Source organism: Erythrolamprus reginae, chromosome 1, assembly GCF_031021105.1.
Source record: "Erythrolamprus reginae isolate rEryReg1 chromosome 1, rEryReg1.hap1, whole genome shotgun sequence".
NCBI classification, from domain to species: Eukaryota; Metazoa; Chordata; class Lepidosauria; order Squamata; family Dipsadidae; genus Erythrolamprus; species Erythrolamprus reginae.
In genome coordinates this window covers 424,427,213-424,440,391 of record NC_091950.1, presented here as the reverse complement: position 1 = coordinate 424,440,391, position 13,179 = coordinate 424,427,213, and the positions used below count along the sequence as shown (strand labels likewise).

Genomic DNA, 13,179 nt, shown 5'->3' with positions numbered 1-13,179 from the left:
GGAAGAAGAAGGGGAGGAGGAGGAGGAGGAGGAGAAAGAGGAGGAGGAAGAGGAGGGGGAAGAGGAGGGGGAAGTGGAAGAGGAAGATGAGGAGGAGAAGGAAGAGGAGGAGAAGAAGAAGAGGAGGGGAAGGAGGAGGAGATTAATAAGAAGAGGCGGTGGAGGAGGAAGAAGAAGAGGAGGAGGAGGAAGAGGAGGGGAAGGAGGAGGAAGAAGAGGAAGAGGAGGGGAAGGAGGAGGAGGAAGAGGAGGAGAAGGAAGAGGAGGAGAAGAAGAGGAGGAGGGGAGGAGGAGGAGGAGGAGATTAATAAGAAGAGGCGGTGGAGGAGGAAGTGGAAGAGGAGGAGGAGGAAGAAGAAGAAGAGGAGGAGGAGGAAGAGGAGGAGGAGGAAGAGGAGGAGGAGGAAGAAGAGGAGGAGGAGGAGGAAGAGGAGGAAGAAGAGGAGGAGGAGGAAGAGGAGTTGGAAGGGACCCTGGAGGTCTTCTAGTCCAACCCCCTGCTTAGGCAGGAAACCCTACACTACTTCAGACAGGTGGTTCTCCAACATCTGCTTAAAAACTTCCAGTGTTGGAGCATTCACAACCTCTGGAGGCAACTTCTGTTCCACGGATTAATTGTTCTAACTGCCAGGAAATTTCTCCTTCGTTCTATGTCGCTTCTCTCTTTGTTCAGCTTCCAGTAGTGCAACTGATGAGGTTCCCCAGCTTGGTCGCAAAACGCCTGCAAGCTCAGAAAGGCCCCTTCAGGCCAACTTCCCAGAGCTACCAACCCTCCTCTTAACAGACAGACACCCTCAGTGACAATCTTACCTTCCTCTTCTTGAAGTGCTGGCGCGCGAGGAACCCTCGGCAGGCGGCCTGGAAGAGGGTGATGCTTCGGCACAGCTGCTTATCCCGCTGCTCCTCCAGCTTAGCCAAGGTGCCCGCCCGAAAGAACACCTGGGGGGACGGAGGAGGGAGGCGGTGAGTCCTGGCTGCTGAGGGAGCTTCCAAAGGGGGTTTCGGCTGAGGGAGGGGCCTCCTTTTCCAGGGGGGACTGCTAAGGGCCTTCCAGGGGCCCCAAATCAGCCCCCCAAGGGCCCTACATCATGCCAAAGAACCGCGCAAATTGGATTCTTGCAGGTGAGCAAAGGAGGGGCGCAATGCCTCGATGCTTTTCATGGGCTTCCAAGGTGCCAGGGAGGGGCAGGGCAAAGGGGAGGACCCTCCCCCTTTGCACACAGCCCTGCAGGCCTGGAGGAAGGAGACCCCCCCTCTTTTAACCAAGGCTAAAGGCTCCCCGTAGCAAGAAATCTCCCCATATCTCTGATGAGGATCATCTCGAGTCTCCTCCTCGAGTGAATCAGCCAGCCGCCCCCTCGTTTGGGGGGGGGCATCTTCCTGGCATGCCAAGGGGGGGGAACTTAACCCCCCCCTTCTTGGGAGTGTTGCCGCTCTCTGAGTGTGTGTGTGTGCGGTGTGCGTGGGCACGCTCGCAGGACGGGAGCCAGAAAGCATCATTGCAAACTCTCTTGGCCGACAGCGCAGCCTGGGCTTGGCGTCCGTCCACCGAGGAGGCCAGCTGGGCAACGTGGGATCGCCGTACCCATCATCCCCAGCCGCAGATGGGCTTGGAAGAGGGGAGGGGGCTTGGCTCCGGGCTCGTTGGCACATTCCACCCTGGGAAGACGGGGTGCGTCCCAGGAATGCGCCCCCCCCGCCTGAGTAAACACAAACTTCAGATTATAACACACGTTGAGATTTGGAAATTTGTTTCGTTTGGCAAATGATTTTTTTAAGGATGGGAGGGTGGATAACAGGCCGGAAACAAGGAAGTCCTCGACTTGCGACCGTCATTGAGACCAGAACTTTGGTCATGAGTCACTCCGGTTCTAAAGCGAGGCATGGAACAAAGTAATTTTTACGGCCAATTTGGGGAAGGCAGTGTGAAGCGAATGACGCAAAGCCTGCAATGGTTAAAGCAAATGTCGTGGTCGTTAAGCAAATCTGTTCATTTGAATTGGCCGTTAAGCGAATCTGTTCGTTTTCAATTGGCCGTTAAGCGAATCTGTTTGTTTGAGTTGGTTGTTAAGCGAATCTGTTCCTTTGAATTGGCCGTTAAACGAATCTGTTTGTTTGAGTTGGTTGTTAAGCGAATCTGTTCGTTTGAATTGGTCATTAAGCAAATCTGTTCATTTGAATTGGTCGTTAAGCGAATTGTTCATTTGAATTGGTCGTTAAGCAAATCTGCTCATTTGAATTGGTCATTAAGTAAATCTGTTCGTTTCAATGGGTCTTTAAGCGAATCTGTTCATTTAAATTGGTGGTTTTTTGGCTGGAAAGGGGCGAAAAAAACCCACCCAAATCTTGGGCACATGACCACGGAGCGATGCGACGGGGCATCAAGATTCATTTAGCGACTGTTCAAAGTTATGACGGCACTGGCAAAAGTGACCGTGTTTCACCCTTACAACTGATGCCACCTATATCGCCAGGCAAGGGGGAACTGAGACACCTTTTTATGTTTGGTATGTATGTGTTGTTTGGTTTTAAATGATAGGGATTTATATGTCTTTTTCTCTATTAATATTAGATTTGTTCCACTGTAACATTGTTTTTATTATTGTTGTGAGCCGCCCCGAGTCTTCGGAGAGGGGCGGCATACAAATCTAATAAATTATTATTATTATTATTATTATTATTATTATTATTATTATTATCATCTCCGCAGTCACGGGATCCAAATTTGGACGCTATTTATATTTATGACGGGACCCCGAGGAGGGTCACGTGATGCCCCTTTTGCGACCTGCATACCAGCAAAGTCAAAAGGGAGGGGGAGAAAGCCGGATCCGCTTAACGACCACTTTCCTAACTTAACAAACTGCGGTGATTCATTTAGCGACTGTGGCAAGAAAGAGAATGGTTTGTTAATAATTTAATTTAATTTAATTTAATTTAATTTAATTTAATTTAATTTAATTTAATTTAATTTAATTTAATTTAATTTAATTTAATTTAATTTAATTTAATTTAATTTAGTCTCAGTCTCAGTCTCAGTCTCAGTCTCACTTTAAGCTTAATTTAAGTTTAAGTTTAAGTTTAAGTTTAATTTAATTTAAATTTTAATTTAAAAGCCGCCCAACTCCCAAAGGATAGCGGGCGGCTTGGAGAGCCAGATAAAACGTGGAAAAACTCACTTAACGACCACCACCACTTAGCGACGGAAACTTCAGGCTCAGTTTTCATCATATGTATATAACACACTCCCTTCCCGCATCCTGGCAGAGGGACCCCTCCTGTTGCTGCCCACCCACCCAAGATGCCCCTCTGCCCCCCCCCCGGTGGTCTTCTCCCCCGTAGTTCATCTCACCCGGCTCAAGCCCATCTGGTAGCAACTTTGCTCCAATTCCAGCGACTGCAACAGCTCCTCCGCGGCCTGGAAGGGGAGGAGAGAAAAGGGGGGGGGGAAGCAGAGGAGAGGGAAGGGGGTCAGAGAGTACGTTGCCCCCACCCCCCAAAAACCCCCAGGCTTATCCGATGCACTTTTCCCCCCCTCCCAAGAGTGCAGCTATGCCAGGTCCTGGGGTATGGAAATGTAGGGACCCAGCTCCCCAGTCCTGCCCTCCATCGACCTGAGACCCCACACCCCAATCCCAGCCCCCGCCTACCCTCTTCTCGTCCGTGACGATATACTGGCGCCCGTGCTTCTTGGTCAGGTGTGGAGCCAAGACGTCAAAGCGCCGCCGGAACTCGGCGAAAGCCATGTGGTCCGGGTAGCCTGGTGGAAAGATGGGGGGGGGGGGGAGAGAGAGGAGAAGAGAGGGGGTGTCAGAAGGGGGGGCAACGTGGGGGGGCGTGATGGGAGGCCGGGAAAAGGCCAGCCGGGATAGAAAAAGTGGCCGTCCCACCAGACATTGCGAAAGAGAGGGGCGTATGAATGGCTGCAATTATTTTTAAATTGAAATGTTTTTTATACGGATTCCTGTTCGTTTTTTGTTGTGAGCCGCCCTGAGTCCCTAGGGAGTTGGGTGGCATAGGAGAATACGAGCGGGCCTTCTCTGGGTCCCGTAGACTAAGCAATATCGTCTGGCGGGGCCCAGGGGAAGAGCCTTCTCTGTGGTGGCCCCGGCCCTTTGGAACCAACTTCCCCCCTCCCCGGAGATCAGAGCCGCCCCCACCCTCCTTGCCTTTCGTAAGTTGTTGAAAACTCACCTTTGCTGCCAGGCATGGGGAAATTGACACCTCCCCTAACTACTGCTTTATGTATGGTTTGATTGGGTTGTGCGATTATTTTATTAATAAGGGTTTTTAAATTGTGTTTTTAGATATTGGATTTATACATTGTTTATTATTGTTGTGAACCGCCCCGAGTTCTCAGAGAGGGGCAGCATACAAAAGACCCGTTGTACCTACCTGAACGGTCTTCTCGATGCACTGGAAGGAGAGTCCAGCATGGGTTATTAACCAATCCTATTGGTAGAGACTGAGTAAAAAATTTACATAATTATTAGGCACCGCCCCCACACTGCTCCCATGAGCCCAGTTTTAAAAACGAAAAAACCATGTAAGAGGATAACCAAATTTTATTGCCACAACATAACTATAAACTCCCATCTCCGGCGACCCTTGAACTCAACATGCCGGGTGGGTTTGGACTCTCCTTCCAGTGCATCGAGAAGACCGTTCAGGTAGGTACAACGGGTCTTCTCCACTGCAGCTGGAAGGAGAGTCCAGCATGGGATATGCCAAAGTTTTAAGGCCCATGGGAGGGAGAAGGTCTTGAAAGGGACGTTGGAGATGCACAAACTTTCTGTAGTACACGTCTACCAAATGCAGCCTCCGCTGAAGCAAACGAATCCAACTTATAATGTTTAATAAACGTAGATGGTGCTGCCCAGGTAGCTGCTCTACAAATGTCATCGATAGAAGCCTGCGTGGACCAGGCTGCCGATGCAGCTGCACTCCTGGTCGAGTGGGCTGTTAGTCCTGCTGGAGTGGTGTGTCCACCCGCTCTATAGGCCTCCATGATGCAATCCTTCAGCCAACGACTAATGGATTTGGCTGAGATTCCAAGTCCCATGTGATGTTGAGAGAAGGAGACAAACAGTTTCTCTGACTTCCTGAATGATTCAGTTCGCCTAATATATATTTTTAAGGCTCTTCTGACATCAACCTTATGCCAACGCAGTTCGGAAGGGTGATTTCCATGTGTGCAAAAGTCCGGCAGGATCAACTCCTGCTTCCTATGAAACTGTGTATTCACCTTTGGAATAAAGGTGGGGTCCAAACGAAGCACCACCCTGTCGGGATGGAATATACACAAATCCGGCCTCACAGAAAGGGCTGAAAGCTCCGAAACTCTGCGTGCCGACGTGATCGCCACTAGAAAGGCCGTTTTTATGGAAAGGATCCTTAAGGGAATCGTCCTTAATGGCTCAAAAGGTGGTTTCGTGAGCGCTTGGAGAACTAGTGTGAGGTCCCAAGATGGAAACCTCCTAACCGGAGGTGCGTGTTTGTTTGTAGCACCCCGAATGAAGTCTCTAACTAGTGGATGGTAGGCTAGAGATCGAGCTTCTGATGTCTGGACCATGGTGGCAAGCGCCGCTACCTGTCTCCTCAGGGTGTTGGGGGCTAACCCCCGATCTATCCCTGACTGGAGGAATTCCAATACCGTAATTACGGAAGCATCTCTGGGATTCCTGCCTGCCTTGTCGCAAAATCTGCAGAAGGCCGCCCACGACGCCTGGTAAATCCTAGAAGTTGAAGGGCGCCTTGCGGCCTGTATTGTGTCAATGACCTTCTCCGGCAACTCCAGATGTCTCAGTCTGTGCCGCTCAAGTGCCATACGGTTAGTTGTAGCCATTGGGGATCCGGGTGTTGCAGGGCCCCCTGGCTGAGGGAGATGACGTGGTCCGGAATCCTCCATGGTGGTGATCTGGACATAGCTGTCAGGTCGGCGAACCACGGACGACGTGGCCAATGCGGTGCTATCATCAGCACCTCCGCCCGCTCCCTCAGAATCTTCTCCACTACCCTTGGAATCAGGTTCACTGGAGGGAATGCGTAAAGCAGGCCGGCTGGCCATGGTGTCAGTAAGGCGTTGACCCCTTCTGCTCCCGGTTCCGGAAAACGTGAGTAAAACCTCGGCGTCTGAGCGTTCTGCCGAGTAGCGAACAGGTCCACCGAGGGTTTCCCGAACCTGTGAGACATCTGCTGGAAAATTTCTGGATCCAACCTCCATTCTGATGGATCCAAGGTGGTCCTGCTGAGCCAGTCCGCCTGCGTGTTGATATCCCCAGCGATGTGTTCCGCAGACAGAGAGGCTAGATGTGCCTCGGCCCAGTTGAACAGCTTGTTGGACTCCTCCATAAGGCGTTGCGACCTCGTACCCCCTTGGTGGTTCAGGTGGGCTCTGGTCGCCACGTTGTCTGTTAAAATCAAGACATGTCTGTTCAGTACGATCGGCAGGAAAGTCCGAAGGGCTAAGTGAACCACCCTGAGCTCGAGGAAATTGATGTTTATGGGGCTTAAGTCTGTAGGTGACCAGGTGCCCTGCGCCATGTGATGACCTATGTGCGCTCCCCAACCATAAAGATTTGCGTCTGTGGTAAGGATGACTTTGTCCTGCATGTGGAATGGCGATCCCTTGCGAATTGCCCGCGACTGCCACCATTTTAGGGACTCCTTGACCTCCCGAGGTAATTTGACCTGCCGATGGGAGTGGCTGACCTTTGTCCTCTGAGCTGGTAGTAAGAACCACTGCAAGGTCCGAATATGATGTCTGGCCCACGGAACGATTCCAATGGCCGACACCAGGGTCCCCAGAACCTTTGAAAGTAGCGATAGGGGAGCCCTTCTGTGCTGGCTGAGGCTGGCGATGAGACGCTGGATGTTCTCTAGCCTCTCTGGGGAGAGTGACACCGTATTGGTTTGGGTGTCTATAATGGCCCCCAGATGTTGAAGCCTGGTTCCGGGTGTCAGTTGGCTCTTTTCCATGTTTATGGTGAAGCCATGGTCTTCCAGTGTTTGTATGGTCTGAACCAAATCCTGCCTCGCCTGCACCTGGGACCTGGACAAAATAATTATGTCGTCCAGGTATGCCATCAACCTTATGGCATGCCCTCGCAGGTGGGCCGTCAGAGCATCCAGAAGCTTTGTAAAAGTCCGTGGAGCGGAGGAAAGGCCAAATGGCATAGCTCTGTATTGGAAGTGCACTCCCTCGGAGTAGAAGCGCAGGTATTTTCGGTGCTCCGGGTGTATGGGCACATGAAGATACGCCTCTTTCAAGTCGATAGAAGTCAGAAGGTCGCGAGACCTGATTGAGGCCAGGATGGTCTGCAGGGAGTGCATATGAAATCTCCGGTATTTGATGAAGATGTTTAGTTGCTTGAGGTTGAGGATTAACCTGCAGCCTCCTGAGGTTTTGGGTACGATGAAGATCCTTGAATAGAAGCCTCTGCCCCTCTCCTGGGGCGGTACCGGTTCTATGGCCTGGATCTCTAGCAAGTGTGAAATTTCCTCTTGTAGTTGTAGTCTCTTCCGAGGATCTCGGAGCGTTGGACAGTGTATAACTCGATTGGGGGCGGTGCTGACCACACATTTCTTGGTGCTTGTGTTGGCACTGGGGCATACTGGTGGGCTCCAGTCGCTATGCCTTGCGAGTATACATTTGCAATTAAGTCCTGCAAATCCGGTGGCATGTCCTGCCAAGTACCCGCCTGTGTCCTCAGCCTTGCCGCTGTGGGCGTGAACGTGGCTGATGGCCCTGGTGGGTCTCTCCTGGGGTGTCCCGATGACCCAGGCCTGGCCCATGAGGAGGCTGGAGAAGGGGCCACAGGTGGCATAGCAGTAAATGGCTGGTCTGGGGACCAGTCCCCTTCATGTCTAGCCCCAGATAGGCCAAGTGGTGACAAGGGAGTCATTGGGTCTGGTGTGAAGGCCTGCCTCTGAGTCAGAGGGACCGCTGCTGGAGAGCTATGCAAGGCCGCTTCCAATTTTTGCTCAAGGGCCTTGATGCGTTTTTCAGCCTCCTTGAGAGAGGAGGCTGAAGCAGGAGAATGCGAGGACTTGGACTTATCTTTAGCCTTCCCCTTAGGCTTGTCTTTTGGCCTGGCCGGGGATGCAGTCTTCTCGCTGCTAGGTTGGTCCTCCATTGTCAATCTAGCTCCCTTGCGATCCAAAGACTCCTCGGTAGCCAGAAATAAAAAGCCTCGTCACCAAATTCAGCTTTTAAAATGGCGTCTCGCCTCGCAGAGGCTATGCGCCTGCGCCCTGAGGTCCATGGCCTCTTCGCGCCAAGCAGCTGCCGGAAGTCCTTCCGGTTGGCGCCAATAGGGGAATCGCGCTCAAAGCGGCCCCAATATGGCACTGCCCATGCCGCTCGCGGCTTCGCATGGCCGCTCCGGGCATCTGGCCGCTCTTCGCCGCGTCCCCGCCGAGCCTCAGCCGCTTCTTTCGGCTTTTCGGCTGCTCCTTTGGCGTCTGCAGCGGCGGGGGGGGCTTCCCAGCCCCGTCGGGCGCTTTAGCGTCCCTAGCGGCGGCTCGCGGCGGCGGCGGTCTCCCCGGCCACCGAACAGCTGATGAGCGCTGCTCCGTCCTCCCGGAGACTTTCCTCCACGAGCGCTCCTGAGCCTCCCAGTGGGGGGGGGCGGACCCTCCCACCTTTGGCTCACAGCCCTGGTCTGGCCACGGAGGCCAGGGACCCCAGGCTGGGTGCTCCTTTTCGGGGAAGTTCCCTCGGAGGGAAGCGACCCCTGAGGAGGGCGTTGGGGATTGCTGCCCGCGGAGGGTAGCAACCCCATCTGTCCTCCTTGTCTTCGTTTCCTGTAAGGAGACAAAAAGAAAAACATTAAACAGGTAAAAGACAGATTTAACATATAATTGCTCCTAGAGCAAAACTCAGTACGTCTCTACACTGTGACTGAGTTTTTAAAACTGGGCTCATGGGAGCAGTGTGGGGGCGGTGCCTAATAATTATGTAAATTTTTTACTCAGTCTCTACCAATAGGATTGGTTAATAACCCATGCTGGACTCTCCTTCCAGCTGCAGTGGAGAACTAATAAATTATTTATTATTGTTGTTGTTGTTGTTGTTGTTGTTGTTGTTATCTATCTATCTATCTATCTATCTATCTATCTATCTAATCTATCTATATGTCTGTCTCTATCTATATATCTATAAATCATCTAACATCTATCAATTATCAATCCATCCATCCACCCATCCATCAATGTCTGTCTGTCTTTCTATCTAACCATCCATCACTACCTTATCTATCCATCCATCCATCCATCTCTATCAATCATCCATCTATGCCTGTCTGTCTATCATCCCTCCAACCCTCTATCTATCATCTACCATATCTATCTATTATATCTATCTATCTGAGCCTTGGTAGTGTAGTGGTTAGAGCTACTTCTGCTGATCACCAGCTGCCTGCAATTTGGCAGAACGAATCTCCGTAGGCTCAAGATTGACTCAGCCTTCCATCCTTGCAAGGGGGGGTCAAATGAGGACCCAGATTGTTGGGGGCCAGAGGCTGATTCTGCAATTGATGGTGAGACCACACTTGGAGTCCTGTGTACAGTCCTGGACACCACATCTCAAGGAGGATAGAATGGAACTGGGAAAGGTGCAAAAAAGAGCAACAAGTATGGTCAAGGGAATGGAGCCCCTCCCTTAGGAAACCAGGTTGCAAGGCCTTGGTCTCATCAGCCTTGAAAGACGGCGTTGAAGGGGGGACTGGATCGAAGGGTATGAAATCCTGCATGGGATAGAAAAGGTGGATGGAGAAAAACTCTTTTCTCCATCACACAATACTAGGAGGAGGGGGCCCCTCCCTGAAGCTCATAGGTCAGAAAGTGAGGACAAATAAAGGGAGATATTTCTTCACCCAGAGGGTCCTTGGTTGATGGGATTCCCTTCCAGAAGAGGTCGTGACAGCTGTCAGCCTGGAGAGCTTCAAGGCAGGATGAGACAGATTCATGGAGGCCAAGTGTATCAGTGGTGATTGAAACAGATGTCCAAGTGCCGCCTCTATGTTGGTTGAGGCAGGCAGGACTCGCTTGGGTCCCATTTGTTGGGGGTCAAGGGAAAGGGAGGGTCTTGCCTTCTCTTTCTGCTCAAGATCCCCATGGACAATTGGGGGGCCATTGTGTGACGCAGAAGGCTGGACTTGATGGGCTTTGGCTAGATTCAGCAGGGCTCTTCTTAGGTTCTTAGAGAAGATATATGAGATATAGGAGAGACTATACGACAGGGGATGGAAGGCACTCTGGTGCACTTATGTGTTGAGTAAGCTGTGCTACCCTTGCATAGAGGAAAACATGGAGATGGAGGATATCTCGCTAATATTCCAGTGATAAGTAGCATTTCAAATAACCAGACCACATACATTAAATGTAGAAATATTAGTTACATTAGGCAAATATCACAGGCTTCAAGAAAGAGAGACACTGCTGACTCCCTCCTATAGCAGCCTGCAACACCAGCTTTACCAACAACAACAACAACAACAGAGTTGGAAGGGACCTTGGAGGTCTTCTAGTCCAACCCCCTGCTTAGGCAGGAAACCAGGTTCTTACGCAAACCGCTTAGAGGGCTGGAAAAGCACTAGGAAGCGGTATATAAGTCTAAGATCTATTGCTCTTCCTGTCCCAGTTCTATTCTAACAATTTAAAAGCTTGGCAGGCCAAGAGGAAAAAGGGGGGTGGGATGCTGTTGGGTTTGAGTCGAGCAAGGCTTTGGCAGAAAGCACCTGGGGGGGGGGGGAGAGGCTCACTACTCCCCCCCCCCGCCTGGCCAATCCCGAGTTCCAAATAAGGCTGGCAGGAGAGCGGAGGAAGCGAGGGGGGGGGGCCCCCTCAAAGTCTGTCTAGGAGGCCAAGTTCTGTGGCGGACCGTTGTTCCTCAGCCCCAAGGAAAGCCCCCCCTCCTCCCACGGCCAAGAGGGGCTGAGAGCAGAGGAGGGGCCGGGCAGGGGCTGCTTTTGGTGGTGCCAGTTTGGCAGGGGAGCCAGCGCTAGAGTTTGGGGCTCTGGGGGGCCGTCTGGGCCTGGCACTCGTGTGTGTGGGGGGGTCACAATACGTGGAATTTGTCTGACTGCATTGTCTGGAGTCTAAAATTGGCATCGGGCTGTCTGTCTGCCCCCCCCCCTCTTTCCAGGCAAGAAGGAAGAAAACCCAAGCATTGGACCCACCTTGGAAGTTTTTCTCTTTCGCCTTCTTTCCTTCCTTCCTTCCTTCTCATCTTTTTCCTTCCTTCCTTCCGTTCCTTCCTTCTTATCTTCCTTCCTTCCCTTCCTTGCATCTCTTCTTTCTCTTTTCTTCCTTCCCTTTCTATTCCTTCCTTCCTTCCTTTCTTTCTTTCTCTCTTTCTCTCTTCTTTCCTCCCTTTCTATGCATTCCTTCATTTCTCTTGCTCTTTCTCTGTCTTCCTCCCTCCCTCCCTTTCTATTCTTTCCTCTCTCCCTCCCTTTCTATTCCTCCCTCCCTTTCTATTCCTTCCTTTTTCTTTCTTTCTTCCTTCCCCACTTCCTCCCTCCGATTCTATGCATTCCTTCCTTCCTTCCTTTCTATTTCTCTCTTTCTCCCTTCCTCCCTCCCTCCCTTTCTATTCCTCCTCTATTCTCTTTTTTTCCTTACACACACACAGAGAGAGAGAGAGAGATACAGAAGTCAGCTTCTCCCAAAGTTGTGGGGGGGGTTTTTGTGTGTGTGTTTTCTCTATTCATGCCCAGAGGCACAGAAGAATCCAAACACCATCTCCTCTGACAAGGGAGCTCAATTGCAGCCATAAGTTGAGGACTTGCATTTATTTGTTTGTTTGTTTGTTGCATTTGTATGCTAACATCCTCCTGGCGGGATGGGGGTGTCAAGGGATCAATATTAGTCAAAAATATTGTTGGGTTTGTTGAAAACACAATCGATGAGGAAAGTCACAAATATCACACGAGGCTTTGCTTAACAACTGGGCTGAGTCAACCGGCCATCCTGGGAATAGACGCTGGTCGTACAATCCGGGGCGGTCTCACTTAACGACTGCTCCGCTTAAGGGCGAATTATCCAGGCGTGGTTTTAAACCTGCCTGTGTTGCATTGGGGAGGACTGGGGAGTAGACGGAAGCCCTGGGTTTATTCTGGGTTTATTTTCTCTGGATGGAGAGAGAAAAACAGGTTCTATTTTCGTTCGCTAATTAGGTATTTGTTTCGGTTTTGATGGTCTTGTCACCGTTGTGTCACTTCTATCCGTTTTTCTGTCACTTGCGTTTAACCCCCAAAAACGTTTCCCTAAAACAAGGAAGCGGAAGGAATCGCCTGCCAAAAAAACCCTCTCGGATGCAGAACGAGAAACGTGTTGCTATTATTTTTGTCAGTTTCGCTCTAGGTCCGTGATGGTGAGGTCTCCAGAACTGGACACAGTATTATTCCAAATGGGGTCTCACCAGCGCTCTATATAAGGGGATCACAATCTCCCTGCTTGTGATACCTCTAGCTATGCAGCCAAGCATTCTACTCGCTTTCCCTACCACCTGACTGCACTGTTCACCCATTGGTCAGAAATCACTATTTGACAAGTGACCAAAAGCTGCCATAAAACGAAGGGCTCAGCTCAAACGGAGGGAGGCCAGGATCTCCAACCCGCACCGTGGCTGCCGGCCTCCCTCCAGTCTGCTGGCAAAGGCTCCGCGGAGGAACGGAGTCCGCTATCCGATTGCAATTAAATTGATGGGCAAAGGGGGCCCTTCTGTTGATTCTTCAACTCTTAATTCATCATCAGCCGTATCGACCGGATGGCCCAGCCGCCTGCCTCTCTTCCTGCCTGCCGAGCCATTGATCCCCACCGCCGGCGCACAACAACAATTTTGGCTGCACGCCAACAGCAACTCCTTGGCTCTTGAAATGAAGCACTCACATTCCTGCAGAAACGGGGGGGGGGGAGGAGGAGTGGGCTGACTTGAGTGGGGGGGGGAAGGGGTCTTTTCCAAGGAGGAGAGGCAGAGGGGTCCTTGACTTACGGACAAAGTTGGGAGCTGAGTTTCCACGGCCAAGCAAGAAAATCATTTGGTTGAGCAAAGAAAGTCGTTGGACTTTTCCTTGGCCATGGTCGTTAAGCGAATTGCTGCATGTGGTCATTAAGCAAATCTGGCTGTTCCCCATTGATTTTGCTTGAGGAAGCACCGTTGGAGAAGGTTATATA

General features: G+C 51.2%; 1 protein-coding gene across 1 annotated transcript in view; it reads right to left on the bottom strand.

The window, feature by feature from the left end:
• MYO18A (myosin XVIIIA) overlaps positions 1–13,179 on the bottom strand; it is a 201,529-nt gene that overhangs the window by 91,755 nt on the left and 96,595 nt on the right. Inside the window, 3 exon segments of the mRNA XM_070735473.1 lie at positions 811–939; positions 3,353–3,418; positions 3,651–3,760. Of these exon segments, the coding sequence (XP_070591574.1) occupies positions 811–939; positions 3,353–3,418; positions 3,651–3,760 (305 nt within the window).